General features: G+C 35.2%; 2 protein-coding genes across 3 annotated transcripts; both read right to left on the minus strand.

The window, feature by feature from the left end:
* Positions 1–2,651: 2,651 nt before the first annotated feature.
* LOC136209827 (uncharacterized) lies at positions 2,652–7,491 on the minus strand. Of its 2 annotated transcripts, XM_066001425.1 has the most exons (7): positions 7,320–7,491; positions 7,118–7,198; positions 6,942–7,039; positions 6,253–6,351; positions 5,843–5,941; positions 4,611–4,697; positions 2,652–3,301 (listed from the first exon to the last, which is right to left on the minus strand). In XM_066001425.1, exons 2-7 carry the CDS (start codon positions 7,165–7,167, stop codon positions 3,177–3,179), a joined length of 558 nt encoding a protein of 185 aa, XP_065857497.1. In that variant the 5' UTR covers positions 7,168–7,198; positions 7,320–7,491; the 3' UTR covers positions 2,652–3,176. The 2 variants fall into 2 exon arrangements, with proteins under 2 accessions (XP_065857497.1, XP_065857499.1); XM_066001427.1 differs by having other exon boundaries at positions 2,653–3,301; positions 7,126–7,491.
* A 233-nt stretch (positions 7,492–7,724) lies between these two features.
* LOC136209826 (uncharacterized) lies at positions 7,725–15,680 on the minus strand. Its single transcript, XM_066001424.1, has 9 exons — positions 15,204–15,680; positions 15,052–15,113; positions 14,841–14,955; positions 14,645–14,768; positions 13,648–13,728; positions 13,207–13,548; positions 11,873–12,039; positions 10,965–11,794; positions 7,725–9,373 (listed from the first exon to the last, which is right to left on the minus strand). Exons 1-9 carry the CDS (start codon positions 15,554–15,556, stop codon positions 7,866–7,868), a joined length of 3,582 nt encoding a protein of 1,193 aa, XP_065857496.1. The 5' UTR covers positions 15,557–15,680; the 3' UTR covers positions 7,725–7,865.
* Positions 15,681–16,225: the final 545 nt, after the last annotated feature.

The raw sequence follows: 16,225 nt of genomic DNA on the forward strand, positions 1-16,225 counted from the left end.
AACCAACAGACACTCTCAAACTTGTTGGATATAAAAATAGGGTTTTAACATTTTAGGAGGGAAATGAATGGTTGGGTGTCAAAAATTAAAAACGCATATTGGATGCCTAAACTATTGCTTCAAAATCAATTAGGACCCTAAACTATTAAAATCATCAATCACATTCCTGAACTAAGCAAAAATCATCAATTGAGTCCTCAACTTATCCTAAAATTAGAAACTGTGACTCTTTAATATAGACGGTAATAATCCTTATTGGTTGGTTCAATATGGGTTTGTGGAAGAGGGTCGGAAATTATTTAACCGAATGATTTTCGATGAGGTCTCAATTAATGATTTTTTTTTAGAATGTGAACTCAATTGATGATTTTTTATTAGTTTAGGGACTTGATTGATGATTTTGATAGTTTAAAGTCCTAATTGACTTTGAAACCCTAGTTTAGAAACCAAATGGGTATTATACCAATTAAAAACCTTTAAAACTAATTAAAATAACTAATATATAATAAATTTAATTAATCCTGTTTCAGTTCATTTCGGTTATTTTGGTTATTTTTTCAAAAAAAAAACCTGAATCGGCCGATATTACCGATATATTTTAATATTTAAATTGGAAACCGAACCTATTAGACCGAAAACCCAAAATTCATCGGTTCGGACGGTTATTTCGGTCCGGTTCAATTTTTTAACACCCATTAAAAATGTCAAAATAATTAATTGATGGTTAATTAATTGATTAATTTTTGTATTAAATTAATTGATTAATAGATTTAGGTGTTGAGTATTTAATTAATTAATTAGTTTATAATAAAACTATAAAATTTGGCCAAATGGGAGCTTCATTTACATATTTAGATCAATTATCCAACATATTACATATCTAGACTATTTATTTGTAATTTTTCCAAAATACCACAAACCTTTCATCTTCCTATTCCTTCTATCGGTTTCATCTCCCTTTGATGTCTATCTTTTCATCTTCCCCTTCCTTTATATTGTGTGAATCACCAAGAAATTCTTCTCATCATGTCTCTTCTTTCCCTCTTTGTCTTTCTGTTTTTGTGAAGGTATGCACTTTCATCTTCTTGTTTCATGTTTTGTCTTTTGGTTTCTTTCGTCTTGTACGAATTGAAGGCGTCGTTATTCAACATTCTTCTACGTTTATCATATGTTTATTGTCGATTTTCAATGGCAAAATGCAAAAATAAGGTAAGTATCTAACGTTTCATCTTCATCTTTTTGCAGAAATTACTTTGCAAAATGAGTTTTCGTCACATTTTATAAAGTCGCGAACAAAAAAATCACCTGGAAAATGATGATTTTGCTTCGCAGAAAGCGATTCTGCGGAGAAAAAATCATCCTTTTTTGGCTTGTTTTTCTCTTCGCATAATCGCTTTTTGCGAAGCAAATTCACCATTTTCGATTTTCTCTTCGCAGACTTCGCAAAAATGTGATGTAATCTCATTTTGCAAAGTAAAACTCATTATTTTCCAAGTGTCTTTTTCTTCACAGACTTCGCATATTCTTTATTTGCAAAGCGTTTTTTTCATTATTTCCCTAGAATGACTTAATTTTTGTGAAGGTTGAATACAAAAGCATCAATCACAGTGATCCGTTATTATTTTAAATACAAAAACATCAATCACAGTGAGGGGTGATTGGGATGTGATGAAGATGGTGAACTTGTCGATTTTTCTTGCTTCTGAAAAAAGACAAATCATCATTATCATCCCAAAGATCATTCATTATGTATGACGCCGCCAATTTTTCTTACTTCTGTAAAGCCCGGAAGCATTCCAATATTTTAGTTCCTTTTGCTTCTTAGCAAAATGTTCTCGAAACACACTCTCACCCAAATGTCATGGGAGCACACTAAGGAGAGAGTGTGCCTTAAGAACATTTTGCTAATCATTCTGTTCTAGCAAAATTCTAGAGTTCAGGGTTTGAGTTATTGTAATCTTGTTGTAATTTTGATAATGTTATGATTTTAATGTTATAATTATCATTGTAATCTTGTTGTAAATTTTGATAATTTTATGATTTTAATGTTAGAATTATTGTTGCACTCTTGTTGTTATGATTTTAATGTTATATACCACTTCGCATTTTTCGCAAACTACGAAACCTGCGAAGGTAATACTACTTAATAACATGACTTTTACTTTGCATTTTGCGAAAACGAAGAAAAAGTTATTCTGCGAAGTAGTATTATCTTTGCAGACTTCACAAATTGTAAAAATGTGAAGTCAAACGGAAAAAAGAAAGAAGAAAGAGTAAAAAATTTCTAAGTATTATATATATATACAAAAGGTGTTTTGGCAAAGTAATAAATAGTCTAGATATATAATGAGTTGAGTAATTCATCTAAATATATAAATGAACCTTCCATTTGAACCAGTTTTGTAATTTTCCCTTAGTTTACATGATGCAATTAATTAATTTATAAATTAATGAAATTTCATTTGATGAATAATTAATTAAACTAATACGTCAATTTATTTAATTAGTATTATTTATTTAATTGGAATAATTCAATTTAATCTAATCATAATTAATTGCATAGAATAAATATTATTAGTATTTATTTAAGTAATTTTATTAGGATTGGATTAGTTTTAGAATTAGCCAATTAGCTAATATTTCAAAATAACGGTTTTTAATAGAAAAATCAACTACTAATATTTACTACCTATTAGCAACAACAAACAACAAAACCAAACAAACAACGAAATCAAACGGACCCTAACACTGAATGCCCTAACACTAAATAAGACTCATTCGTAAAAATTCTTCATTCTTTACCTCACAAAATGAATGATTTGAATACAAACATCAATGCAATTCTACATTTACATCAGGAAGTTTGTGTTTAGTCAAAACAAAACCCAAGCTGCTTCCAGAGGACTAGACTGAGACTGATTTTCAATTTGAGAATTTCGCCTCCATTTTCGGGACACGGATTCCGCGATGATAGTGAAAGCCTTTTTGAATTCTTCTCTTGGCATGAGGTGAGCTGGGCGTAAAAGAATCCCACCTCCGGATTGCAATTTAAACGACTTTCCGTTAGCATCATCTTGCTTCAATAGCTATTGACTGTAACTGCAGAGGCACTTCGCTACAGTTTTTGGCGCTGATACCAGTCAGTCACTTGATTAAACACATACCACTTTCGACAACTATCTCGGAGGACAAGGACCAAATACCCTTTTCGGTATATACCATGGTAGACGACCAACACAATATCCATTGGTAGGATGAAATTTCTGATCAGGCGGGCAAAATATACAGCCGTGGTTGAATCCTGCATAGTCAAGGTGAGAGTTCACATCAACCAAAACAATACAAAAATTGCAGTAATGGCAAGAGTCTCCAGATTATGGAATTTACTGCACTTACTATGAATATGTAACTAGGACCGGGGGGATCTCCATCCTGGCACTAAGAATACATATGAACTACAGATTGTCCAATGTACATTATTTACCACACATACATATTTTTAAGAATCCCTGTGCGGACATGATGCGGGTGGGAGGGAGTTCCCCATCCCCACATAACGGGGATTCCCAGTCCCTATTGGGGCGAATCCTTCTAAGGGAATAGGGATTCCCTGCCCCAGTTGCAACCAAGAGACTTAATTTGTAATATGACATACGGGAAGGCTGCAATGCAAATTTTACAGGGATAAGGTACCAAAATAGGCTTATGGTTTTTGGGAAGTATTAACTTAGGCTTCATGTACAAACTAGCACCAATATAGGTTTAATGTTTAAAAAAGAGTACTAATTTAGGCATCCATAACGGAACGTGACCCGCCATTTATATTGCTATGTTAAGTTCTGTCAATTATAGGTGGAGAGAGAAATTAAAACTTAACCGAATAATATGAATGACGTGTCACATTTTGTTATTGAGGCCTAAATTGGTACTCTTTTTTAAACGTTAAACCTACATTGGTACTATTTTGTACGTGGAGCCTATATTAATCCTTTTCCAAAAACCTTAAACCTATTTCGGTCCCTTATCCCAATTTTAGCATTACCAGGGTCATCACTAGGCTCAAATGTAGAGCAGTATGTGGCATGAAATTTCCCTGGACAATCATCTTTAACCAATTCACCAAATAAGTGTTTTGGAGAGACATCAGCATTCTTGGGTTTAGCAATGAAGCTGATATGAATCCAGAATTAATAGCTCTCAGATTCAAGGAGTTGTAATCTCGAAGCACTTCTAAAACTTCAAACTCACCATCCTAACCAACAGGTGTAAAATTAGAAATGCTGCAGCACATGTGGTTAAAATAAATATGAAAGAGAGCAAATGGAAAACCTGGCTCTTTTCATAATATTTCACGATTGCGACTAAACTGTTTTGCTCAAGAATCGTGTTAAAAGTTAGTAATATAGTCATGCTAATAGCGGAACAGAAGCTAGCAATAACTAAAAAATATGTTTATCATGTATAATTTTAAGTTTATTAAGTAAAGATTGCAGCTTAGGAAATGAGACAGAGGTATCTGATTTGCAAAAAAAATCGATACGCTAACAAGGGTATTTGATTCGGAACCCGAAGAATCGGTGAAGAAAGCACTTATAAATTAGAAACTTTACCTAGAGGCACGCTTCTTCTTGACTCTTTTACGCTTGACTCCGTGGCATTTGGAGCTTCCTTGTGGTGCATCAGCTTCACTTTGCACCCTTGAATTGCAGAACAGAACAGTCAAATTGAAGAAAAAATCCGCAAATTAATAATAAGCAGACATAGAAGATAATGAAAGCTAAGTGTTTGGTAAGTGCATGATAAAAAAAATTAAAAAAATTAAAAGTCGAGAAAAAAAATATATATATTATGTTATATTGAAAGTTAGGGCCATTTTTGTAAAAGTAATAATTAATATGAGTTTTTCTTGATAAATTGTGAAAGCTACTTTCCCAAAAGCTACAAATTGTACCTTTCCCAGATTTTACGGAAAACAGTTTTGCATTTAGCAAGCTGCTTTTAGGGTCTGGGAAAGAATTGCCAAACGGGGCCAAAAACTAAATGGGAAAGAATGTTCAGGCATATGGCCATTATATCTGAGATGTTGAGGGATGTCACTACAGTTTTAACAAGAAAAAAGAATATCATTTCTTCGTAAACCGGATGCCATCTTCAACGGGATGGAAAGACAACTTCTTTTACATTAAGACCAAAGAAGGAACCAACTTTCATACCAAGTGGAACAATTTCAGTTTGTGAAAAACCAACCGCATTGGAACATGAAATTTTGAGTCTACTGGCCAATCTCTTTATCAGATCATAGGACCTCAAGTTTGTCACCAAATCCTATTTGTCCATACATCCGTTATTGGAGTGAGACAATTCTATAAGAAAGTATCAGTTCTTCCAGACAGAAGGCTGCCAAACTGAAGGTAAATCTCATTATTTTCGACCATTTTTCTTGCTTTTGTTTTTCCTTATACGAGGAACTAAACCATGGACACAATGAACTAAACCAGAGGCGAGGAGATGGGGCAGGAACAAGGATCTCTATCTCTATCCCTATCCTCATCCCCACCATGTTCCCACAAGACTAAGGTAAACATGTAATGTGAAAGCTTTTCCGAACACAGCAATAAGAAGAAATCATCAAAACCTACAACCCAGTCATGCTAAATGTCACAACAAACAAGATCTACTTGAGATGAATTCATGAAAACTTGTGCACTAATTTTCACAATGTTACCAATCAATAATAGTAATTAATCAGGTTTGATCTGTAATCAGACCGTGGTATTTCATTCACCAAAAATCAAAACCCTAAAAATCGGTGAAGCAATTAATTATAAATTAGAAACTTTACCTAGAGGCACACTCCTCCTTGACTCTCTTACGCTTGACTTGGCGACGCTCGGAACCTCCATCCATCTCTCCTTCGGAGGCATCCGTTCCTCTTTGCAACCTTAAATTGCAGAGCAAACAAAATGAAAAGCACAGACTTATGTTTAAACATGTAATGTGAAAGCTTTTCAGAACAGAGCAATAGAAGAAAACATCAAACCCTACAACCAAGTCATGCTAAATGTCACAACAAACAAGGTCTACTTGACATGAATTCATAAAACCTTGTGCAGCCATTTTTTCACAATGTTATCAATCAACGTTATTAACTAATCATGATTCATCTGTAATCAGACCGTGGTATTTGATTCACCAAAAATCCAAACCCTAAAAATCTGTGAAGCAAAATTAATTATAAATTAGAAACTTTACCCACAGACACCCTCCTCCTCGACTCTCTTATGCTCGACTTGGGGACGCTCAGAGCCTCCAGCCATCTCTCCTTCTGAGGCATCAGTTCCTCTTTGCAACCTTTAATTGCAGAACAAAGGAAATGAAAAGAACAGACTGATGTTTAAACATGTAACACGAAAGCTTTTCAGAACAGAGCAATAAGAAGAAAACATCAAACCTAGCAATACATAACAAAAGTAAAATTGAAAATCAAATAACATTTTGCAGCTGTGAAGGGTTTGATCCTTTCTATTTAAGTCTAGCAAAATAATGGGAGAAGTATAAGTAGTTTTAAACTCTGCCATTTGTTTTCTAACCATTGTAAGTATGGTTTTGCAGCTACGAAGCAAGTATTGAAAACAAAGGTGATTATTTTGATATTCCCATCTGATATATATCTAGCTCTGAAAATAGAAACTAATGGTCTTGATATCATGAGTTTAATCTTAATACTAACACTTATAGATATTACCTTGCAGGAAGTTGCAAATATATTGTTTATTTAGATATTGTGATAATATTCGGACAACGAAACTTAATTCCAATAAAACTGAAAACAATACATAACAAAAGTAAAATTGAATATCAAGGACATATCAGAAGCAAACTAACAGGAAAAACCAAATCACTGAAATTCAGAGAGAGACAGCAACGGGAAGCACACTCACCAGCAACGCGAGAAATAGCTTCGAAATAGAATAGATGGAGCTCTTTCTCCATAGTGCATCGTTTATGCAAAAAATAAGAAAATGTGGATACCTCTAATCTGTATTGAACCCATCAGCTAAATCAGGAGTTCAATTAGTATTGAATCCAAAATGAGGGAAAGTGAAAGTGAGGTTACCCCATAACCTTGATAGGCAAGTGGATGCTCAATTTGAACAATGAGCTCATACATCTGGACAATATCAGCAGCAGATCCAACCTTACAGGGTTTCATTAAGCAAATCAACTTCGTACGCCATTAGAACCTAAATTATAAATTAATAGGGAAACAATACAATAGAGGGTAGGGAGGGGAATCACACAGAAATAGGGAAACTTACCAGCAAACCAAAATAATCCAAAGGAAAAACGAAATCACAGAAGAATAAAGAGAGACCTTGAGCAAACCAAGTTGGTAACATGCCAAGGAAAAGAAAATGAAGATTTGTGCGGATAAACTTCAGATTATTTACTTTCTGATGAAGACCAACCGCAAACTCTTGAAGATTTCCTATGCAGAATTAATTCCTCTTTTCCGATTATACTCAACTTCATCCGTGGACGGTGGGTGTAGCGGTTTTTTTAAAGTAATGTAGAAGAAACGGTTTTGAGAGAAAATGGGTATAGCAGTTCAAGCACAACAAAAGAGAGTGCAGTAGATAAAATTAAAAATAAATAAAACCTAAAAGATGAAAATTAATAATATGAAAATTACACATAAGCATATAAGCTCTATAAATTTGACACATCAGCAACCTCAGTATCCTGCTTTAATTATATTAATAGATAAGTACAAAAAAAAAATTTATCTTCCTGAAATGCAAATCAAATTTCCACTAACCTCAAAATAACCATATAGTGTCTGAAAAATATATACCAGAAAATAACTACTCAGCTGCAACAGATTCTACCTCTTTCTCTCCTCCTATATCAGTCATCTTAAAATGCGGCTGAGACGGAAACACGAAAACACTAGACGCAGCTGTAGATGGTTGATATCCCGCTGAATATCTCGCAGATGTTATGGTAGCACGCGGCAACTGTTGCAAACCTGAAGCGAGTGGGACGACTTTGTAGCCCAGAACATGCTCTGATTTCGGAAGAACATACACTGTATCACTATGCGATCCAGATAACACAAAACTTTGAGCGTCCGCGAGCGAAAACTTCACCTCTTGAAGCAGCTTCGTCGGGTTTCGGATTTTAACCAGTAATGTGAATGGATCTCCAAGAATGCCATAAGGAGGACATTCTAAGCACAAAATCAGTGGAGACAATTCTACATTTACATCAGGAAGTTTGTGTTTAGTCAAAACCCAAGCCGCTTCGAGAGAAGGATTAGACTTAGAATGAGACTGAGGCTGATCTTCAATTTGAAAATTTCGCCTCCATTTTAGGGATGCGGATCCTAAGTTCAGTTTTGACGATCCTGCCTCCGGTATTATAGTGAAAACCTTTCTGAACTCTTCCCTTGGCATGAGATAAGCGGGGCCTAAAAGAACCCCGCCTCCGGATTGCAATTTAAATGACTTTCCGTTATCATCATCTGCCTCAATAGCTATGGAATGTAACTGCAGAGGCACTTCGCTACAGTTTTTGGCGCTGACAATTAGTATACTTGTTTCGTTAAGAGGTAGCAGTGTTTGTTGATGAGAATCCTGTACAGGTTTAAGGGTTGAGAGCAGAAGTGGATCTTGCCGGAATGGTGGCACGAAATGATGGCTAATTAGCATAGCGTTTTTCCCTTCGATTTGCAGGCTTTTGTGGATATGCACTTTTTGCGAAGATGTTTCGGTTTCTTCTGGAGAATAGCCCAATGATACAAAGAGCATAATCGGTTTCGCACGATGCCATTTGATTTCGAGTTTGCAGAACCATGATTCTCCATTTTGTAGAACCGGAACAGACATCAAACCAAATGACTGCTGAATTTTCTTAATTTCATCAACAGCAGTTTGAGAATCATCTTTTCCTTCAGGCACATTAACACCAAGAAGCTCAACATGATGGTTTTCGGTAGATAACGGCTCTGCTGCCCTAGGACTAAACAATCCACCTCCTTTTACATCCACAAGATTGATTTTCAACTCACCGGAATAGATAGAATGACCCTTGGAGACAACAGTAACTGGAACTATAAAGCATTCTCCGATCAATGCAGGACCGGTAGCACCTAAAATAAGATCCACTTGTGGGTCTAGTTCTTCAACCTGAGTAACCTTCTGACCGGATAATGCAAGAACAGGATTCTTTATCGGGAAAGTCTCCACGCGGTCTTCAAACTTCCAAAGAGGTAAATCATCCATAGAAGCTGGACTTTCAGCACTGCAACAAACTGTGAAGTGAGGTCCCATTTTCGCAACAACATATATGCATTCCAGCTTCCCGCTTTTTTCTGTATGGAATCAAAAGTAGGTATGACATTGTTAAGTAAAGAGCATACAGACACACCATAAATCAAACAAACTAACATAACCAGATTGAAAATAGCTACTTTAATGATCTACTTATTAAATTGGATTGGTTTCAGCCAAGCTGGATTATATAATTCAAATCCAAAACGAATCCAACTTTTCCAACACACCAAATTTAGATAAACTTACTCTAATTTTATTTTAGTAATTAATCTTTATATTTCCTTTTTTCTCCCTTTTCTTTAGTTTTTATCATTTTTCTCGTTTTCATAGGTTTTTTCTCTATTTTCTCAGGTTTTATAGTTCTCTCCATTTGTCTATATCCTTTCCTGTTTTCCGTTTTCCCTCACTTCCATCGTTTCTATTCTGTTTCTTTCCATTTTTTTCTCTATTTTCTCCGTTTTTCTGTTTTTCCTCTTTCTTTTTCCCATTTTCTCATTTTTTTTTGTTTTCCCTCCCATCTTCCTTGTTTTTCCATCCCCCCCCCCTTTTTCTCCGTTTTCTCATTTTTTCGTCCCCCTGTTTTTTCTCAGTTTTTATTGTTTTTCTCTTCTTTTTTTCATGTTTTCTCTGTTTTACTTTATTTTCCTCATTTTATCTGTTTTTTTCTTCGCTTTTCCACCTCTTTTAGAGTTTTCCTTGTTTTCCTCCTTTTCTCAGTTTTTAACCCTTTTCTCCATTTTTCCGTTTTTCTCAAATAGATGGAAAAAGCGAGAAAAACAAGGAAAATGAAAAAACGTAGGAAAACAAAGGAAAAAAAAATTGGAAAAAATAATAACTAATTAATTAAATTAAAATTGAAGAAGGTCTATCTAAATTTCTTGTATTGGAAAAGTTGGAATTGTATAAAAGTGACTGAATTATTTAACCCAGCTAAAATAACAAAGTCGGGTGAAACTGATAGAGAATATGCTAATAGGCATAAGGGTAATATGGGAATTGAGGACACGTTGTTCAGGGTCTGACTAGTGAAGAGAGAGAGAGAGAGTGGTAGTTAGTATATATATATATCAGTAGGGAGAGAATATGCAAAATCATGTTGTTTGGCTCATTGAGTTACGCTCTGCTCATTTATCCTGTGGGGGTTGAGTTTAGGCTCAATTCATTATTCTATCTTTGTCTTTCATTTCATTAGCAGCGTATTAGTTCTTTGAGTTCTTCAATCTAATAGACTACTGTTTGGCAGTTTTCAATCTTTTTCCGCGCCTGTATTTTGTTTTCTATCGGAAACCAATCCAATGTAATAAATAAATTATTAAAGTAGTTCTTTTTGGATTGGATTGGATTGGGTTGGATCATTGTTTTGTATTGGTTTTGACAGCCATATTAAAATAATCAATAGAAAATAAATAAACATTCTCTAAATATTTAAAATCAATCCGATCCAACTCTAAGGAGTATCTATGGGTTTGGTTGGTTTTTAACAACCAAACCATGGACTTAAGTAATTGGATTTTAATCCGGTGTCTACGTTATCCATGAACAGCCCTAGCAGTAGAGATGGATTTTGGTATATGAATGAAAATATAAAAAATAGAAAACATTTTAAGATTATATAAGAAATTAACTAACCAGGTGTAATGGCATACGTTAACCGGAGCCACTTGTTCGGAAGAAGTGTCAGAGAAGGAGCAGTTTCAACATGGCAACCTTGTTTTCCATTTGACGGCGGAGTAGAGGGAGGATTATGAGAACTCAAGATGATAAAGTTGCATTCCGATTGATTAAACTGCATTTCCAATTGATTAATATCAACTGTAAGAGGCAATTGCGATAGAAGTGACAACGAAACAAAGGTTGGTACACCCGGTTTAATCATCTGCTCATGAAAAGCAACTGAAGCAAGAAGAACAATTCTGAGGGGACTGACAGGGTCAATCTCAAGATGCAAAGGATTATCCCGGTTTACTTTGAGAACACTTTTATCATCATCAACTGTTTCTCCACCTACAAGTTGAAAAACCTCCTTGTGTATAGTTTCTTTCCGAGCAACACTTGCGAGACCAGCTGGACCGCATTCTTTAGATCTGAAAGATTGTACCCCTGTACCAGAAGATACCGGCAAAGCAGCCATTTCAAGAGAGTACTCTACAAAATCCTTGACTGCTCCGGATTTCCTAGAGCACTCTCGCAGGAAACCCAATACATCCCACAATAAAGTCGCCCACCCTTCTTGTCGGTATAGAGCTGCAACACCATCAAGAAATTGTTTTGCATTACTCAAGTCATCGACTGCAAAATATTCCTTACCCATCTGGAAACCACAAAGAGAAGCCATCCTTCGAGCTTTGAGATTTACATATGTTTCATGAGCTTTTTTATGGAGAGCAATAATTTCAAAGGAATCTTGACATTTTTTCCCTTCTGTAATAGCATAACGAACGTACTCTTCATCAGTAAGACTGCAAAGTAGAAAAAACCTAACATTAGGTGCACAGATTAATTAAAGCATACTAGGGTTTTGATTAGTCAAGACTTACGGCTGCATTATAACTGCATCTCCTTGCTCAAGTAATCTAGCAAACTGACCCACATATATGTAAGGTGCCACAGCTTCAGTACTTCCATCAATCTCATCAGCAGTTGGAAACATTGAAACTGTAAGCTCAAAAGATGTCTGCTTCTCCTTCAGGTAGTTACCAGCTAACTGTAATTCAATGGAATAAGAAGCATGACCTGATTAAATTTTGTACGAGCATTTGAGGAGTGAAAAATCATAACATATCATGGCAGCTGGCAGTTTAATTAAATTATTCTCTAGTTAAGCAAACAAAATACACATAATGATGGTCTAATTCCATAGTTGCAAGGGGGCCTGGAGCCTAGGCGCAAGCCGCAAGGCTCAAGAGCGCGCCCAAGCGTCACAAGGGGCACCAAAACAAAATAACATATTAAATTATAAATAACAACACTTAACATTTCTAAAATGACACAAATAGTCAAATAACAACAATTTTAATCATAAAATGCATGAGATAATTCTAATTAAGTACTAACAGAATTATAATTCATAATAAAATTTAAATCTAAACCAAAGACCAAAGACCAAAGTTCAACGTCAACTGAACACTAAGTTACTAACTAATAGTCTAATAATAACTACGTTCCTCAAGCAAGACTAGTAAACTCTTTAGTTTTTATAGTCCCTATTCATCATCAAAGTCACCATCATCAATATCATCTCCTCCATCATCATATTCTTCTTCAAGGTTCTCACTCTCATCATCATCATCTTCTTCTTCTTTCTTTTTTTAAATTAATCCGAGCCCTTAATCCTAAAGATTTCCCGTGGCTGTGATTAGAAGCTGAAAAAACCCTTAAAACCCCCTAAAACAGTGCCTAGGCGATCGTTGAGTCAAGGCGCGAGGCTAGCCAAGGCGTGTGCCTGGCAGACATTGCCCGCCTCACACCTATAGAGGCGCTAACCTCTGCGCCTTGTGTCCGATACTGTAGATTACATCTTTGGGATATCTGTAAGGCCCTTCCATTTAGTGAAAGCAAACCTTTATTTGAAAAATAGCTAAGTTTAGTAAAAACTTCTAGTTTCCAGATGTAGTACCACAAAAAAGCAGTCCGGATTGATCAGTTAAGCTTTCAGTAGTAATCACTTTCGAGAACACAGCGACATAATTGATCATGTTTCAAATTGAGACCAATAGATGTAAAATTGCTGTAGTTAAAGCGTTTTTATTTCAGCTTTCCCAATGCTCTTCTCTTTTTTATGAAAAAGTAACCAAAGGAACGAGAACTACAGATGGATAAACCACATAAATCTTAAGTTAAAATTCCAGGAAGTGCATAGAAGGCTTCTCACCTGGTAGTAATAAGCTGGTTGAGTTTCCCACTCAGTCAAATTCCCATTAGGAGTGCCTGAAGCTTGACTAAAATTGCCATGAGTGGTTTTTGAACTGGTCTCAAGCAATTCGGCAAACACCAAAAATTGTCTGCTCATCCATTCCCAGTGAACAAATATAGCTTCTGCTGGTCCTAAACGCTTCTTATAAGAACCTACATGTTGGCGGAACCACAAAACAGCTTCTGGTACCTTTCCACCGTGTAATAACAAGGTTGATATTTTGAAATGAAGCTGCTCAGCAACAATTTTTAACTCAACCAATCGCTGAATCACTGGTATTCTATTTGCAGCCCCACTCATCTGTAGAACTCAAGTATAAGAAATTGAGAAATTCCTTGCATATGCCAACATTAAAAAAGAACAGAATAGAAACATGACTGGCAAAACATATAAAAATACCTCTCGCAGTATATTATAAGCATCTTCATAAAACTTCAAAGCTTCGACCCAGTCTCTTCGAAACTCAGCATATACAGCAACCTAGCAATTCAAACCCAAGTAATGAGAACTTAGAAGCTTTCATAATTTTCACCACATTTGAAATGAATGACCTATAGGTGTTCTAAAAAATGAAATTTCACTCTTCATTCTCATCTGCAAGAAATATTGCAGATGAGTAGAATCAAGAGTACCACCAGGTAACTCTGCATTATTAGTAGTGCAATATTTATATACAAGCAAGAGCCCAAGTGCTTTATACTAGGAAGCACCGACACGGGTACTCCTGTGGTTGCAGCAAATGGCATTTTTAAAAAATTTGAGACATGGGTACGCTCTATATATATATTATAAATAACATCCATTAGTATTATATACCCATAAATAACATCCATAATAAGTTATTAATTCAACAAAAAGAAACATTTAATATTTCAAACTATTTAAACTGCCAAAAAAGGGGCAGCTGCTATATTCTTTTTATTAGATTTTGATATTTCTTTTTTTATTAGGATTTTATTTTATTTTTGTATATATCAACCCCTTTTTTAAGATTATTAAAAAAATATCCATATATTCTACTTTATTAACTAAGAATCCGTGTCCCGAAACTGTCCTCGAAGTGTTCCCATTATAAAAGAAAAGAAAAAGAGGGGACACTTATTTTGGAATGTTGGGTGCGTGTCCCCGAATGTCGGAGTGTCTGACACTCGTACTTGAACCTCCTAGAAGTGTCGGTACTTCCTAGGTTTTATATGACTTACCATGTTTTTTCAATGTTGACTACTTTCACTTACAGCAGATAAAATGGAAGTTTTACAGCTAGGCAGATAATATACTACTGATATATTTGGAATGCAGCATGTTAAACTTGACTAACATGATTCAACAATCCCTTTATCATGCAAAACCTAGGCAATCAAACATATTTGAACCAAGAAAATATAAAGATCCTTACTTTGAAGCAATAGCGAACATTTAACTCATTAGAATTGAAACTCTTCTTTTCAACACGTGTTTTAATCCTGCGTCCTTCATCTCTGTAATATGTATTGGCTAATTCAGCAAATATGGTGGTCAGCCTGCAAAATTGTTGCTCAAAATTAATACAAGGATTAACAGAGAAACTGTTTGAAACAGCAGAAATGACATACTTATTGATGGACTGTTTAAACTGTGTAGAATCACTAGGGTTGAAGATAATAAAGTATTTGGAATCCAGTTCAGCACGCTTGCGAAGGGCAATCACTCTATCTTCACTAATGTCATCTGCAATTGAAATTTTTCAATCATTCAGTAGCTGCAATCAATTGCAGTAGAAATCATTCAAATGTAGATAAGACTCTTTCGTTTAATTTGAATTACCATTAGAAGTAGATTGCACAACAATCAGGACAAGTTTGATGTTCTTAGGACGAACCAGAACTCTGTCCATATCGCAACACAAAAGTGAATACAAAAAAAAGGAGATTAAGTAAAATTACAAAATGAGAAACAAAGAGTTTCAAAGTGAATACTTGAGAGTTTCAAGATCAGAGCAGAGCTGAAGCCACTGAGCAGGATCGCCGGAGACATGATCGGAACTAAAAGAAGCAGCGATTACAGCAGGAACCTTAGTGCGATGCTTTTGAAGCCAATCTCTCTTGATAATTCCAGCAGTAGAGGTTGAAGATGGATCGGAAGGAGCAGAATGATTCTTAGTTGAGGATAAAAGGAGAGAGATCTTAGACAAATCTGGCAACGCAAGGGTGTTGATTGGAGGCTGCTCGGAATGTAGATGGGAGGAGATATGAGAGTGAAGGTCAGGGCATCCAGCCAAGGCTATTAGACTCACCGGCGGAGTTCGCAGCTCCTCCGGGTAATCTTCCATTGAAACGGTGAGATTTAGAGCTTAGCAACTGCGAATTTTGGATCGGAAATTGAACGGAAAGAGAAAAACTGATTTTTAATTTGGTAATTGGTTTATGTTCTTCTTTGTTTCCAATCTTTTGAACCGGGTCAGGCCCAATCGGCAAAGCGAATAGCCCTTATATTTTCTTGGGGTTTATGAAAAAAAAATATAAAAAATATATATAATTATAAAATTACAATTAAATTGTGGGATAAAGTGCAAAAAATATCCTTAATATTTAAGGTTAGGAGCAATTTTACTCCTAAAATAGTGCAATTTTATCCTTAACATTAATAAAATTACAATTAAATTATGGGACAAGGTGCAAAAATGCTCCTAATGTTTACGCCTATGAGCAATTTTACTCATAACATCTAAAATGATGCAATTTTATCCTTAATATTGATAAAATTACAATTAAATTATGGGAGAATATGCAAAAATACCCCTAACATTTACGTTGATGAGCAATTTTACTCCCAACGTCTAAAATGGTGCAATTTTATCCTTAATATTGACAGATAATAGCAATTTTACCTGAATGTTGTTGGGTTAATTGGAGAAATTATTCACCAAAAAATCTTTTTGTTGTGTGAATTTTTCATCTATACTTCGCATGTGCATCACTTTATCATTCATTTGTAATTT

This window comes from Euphorbia lathyris, chromosome 10, assembly GCF_963576675.1.
Source record: "Euphorbia lathyris chromosome 10, ddEupLath1.1, whole genome shotgun sequence".
Taxonomy (NCBI): domain Eukaryota; kingdom Viridiplantae; phylum Streptophyta; class Magnoliopsida; order Malpighiales; family Euphorbiaceae; genus Euphorbia; species Euphorbia lathyris.

What these genes read in the sequence shown, in the direction of transcription:
- LOC136209827 (XM_066001425.1), bottom strand. Translation starts at nt 7,167, where the DNA reads ATGAGCTCATTGTTCAAATTGAGCATCCACTTGCCTATCAAGGTTATG. An exon ending in GAGGAGGAGGGTGTCTGTGG is followed by an intron (nt 5,942 to 6,252) that starts GTAAAGTTTCTA and finishes CTGCAATTTAAG; the next exon opens with GTTGCAAAGAGGAACGGATG. An exon ending in AAGAAGAAGCGTGCCTCTAG is followed by an intron (nt 3,302 to 4,610) that starts GTAAAGTTTCTA and finishes TTGACTATGCAG; the next exon opens with GATTCAACCACGGCTGTATA.
- LOC136209826 (XM_066001424.1), bottom strand. Translation starts at nt 15,556, where the DNA reads ATGGAAGATTACCCGGAGGAGCTGCGAACTCCGCCGGTGAGTCTAATA. An exon ending in ATGTTCGCTATTGCTTCAAA is followed by an intron (nt 13,729 to 14,644) that starts GTAAGGATCTTT and finishes TTGAATTGCTAG; the next exon opens with GTTGCTGTATATGCTGAGTT. An exon ending in GATGCAGTTATAATGCAGCC is followed by an intron (nt 11,795 to 11,872) that starts GTAAGTCTTGAC and finishes TCTACTTTGCAG; the next exon opens with TCTTACTGATGAAGAGTACG.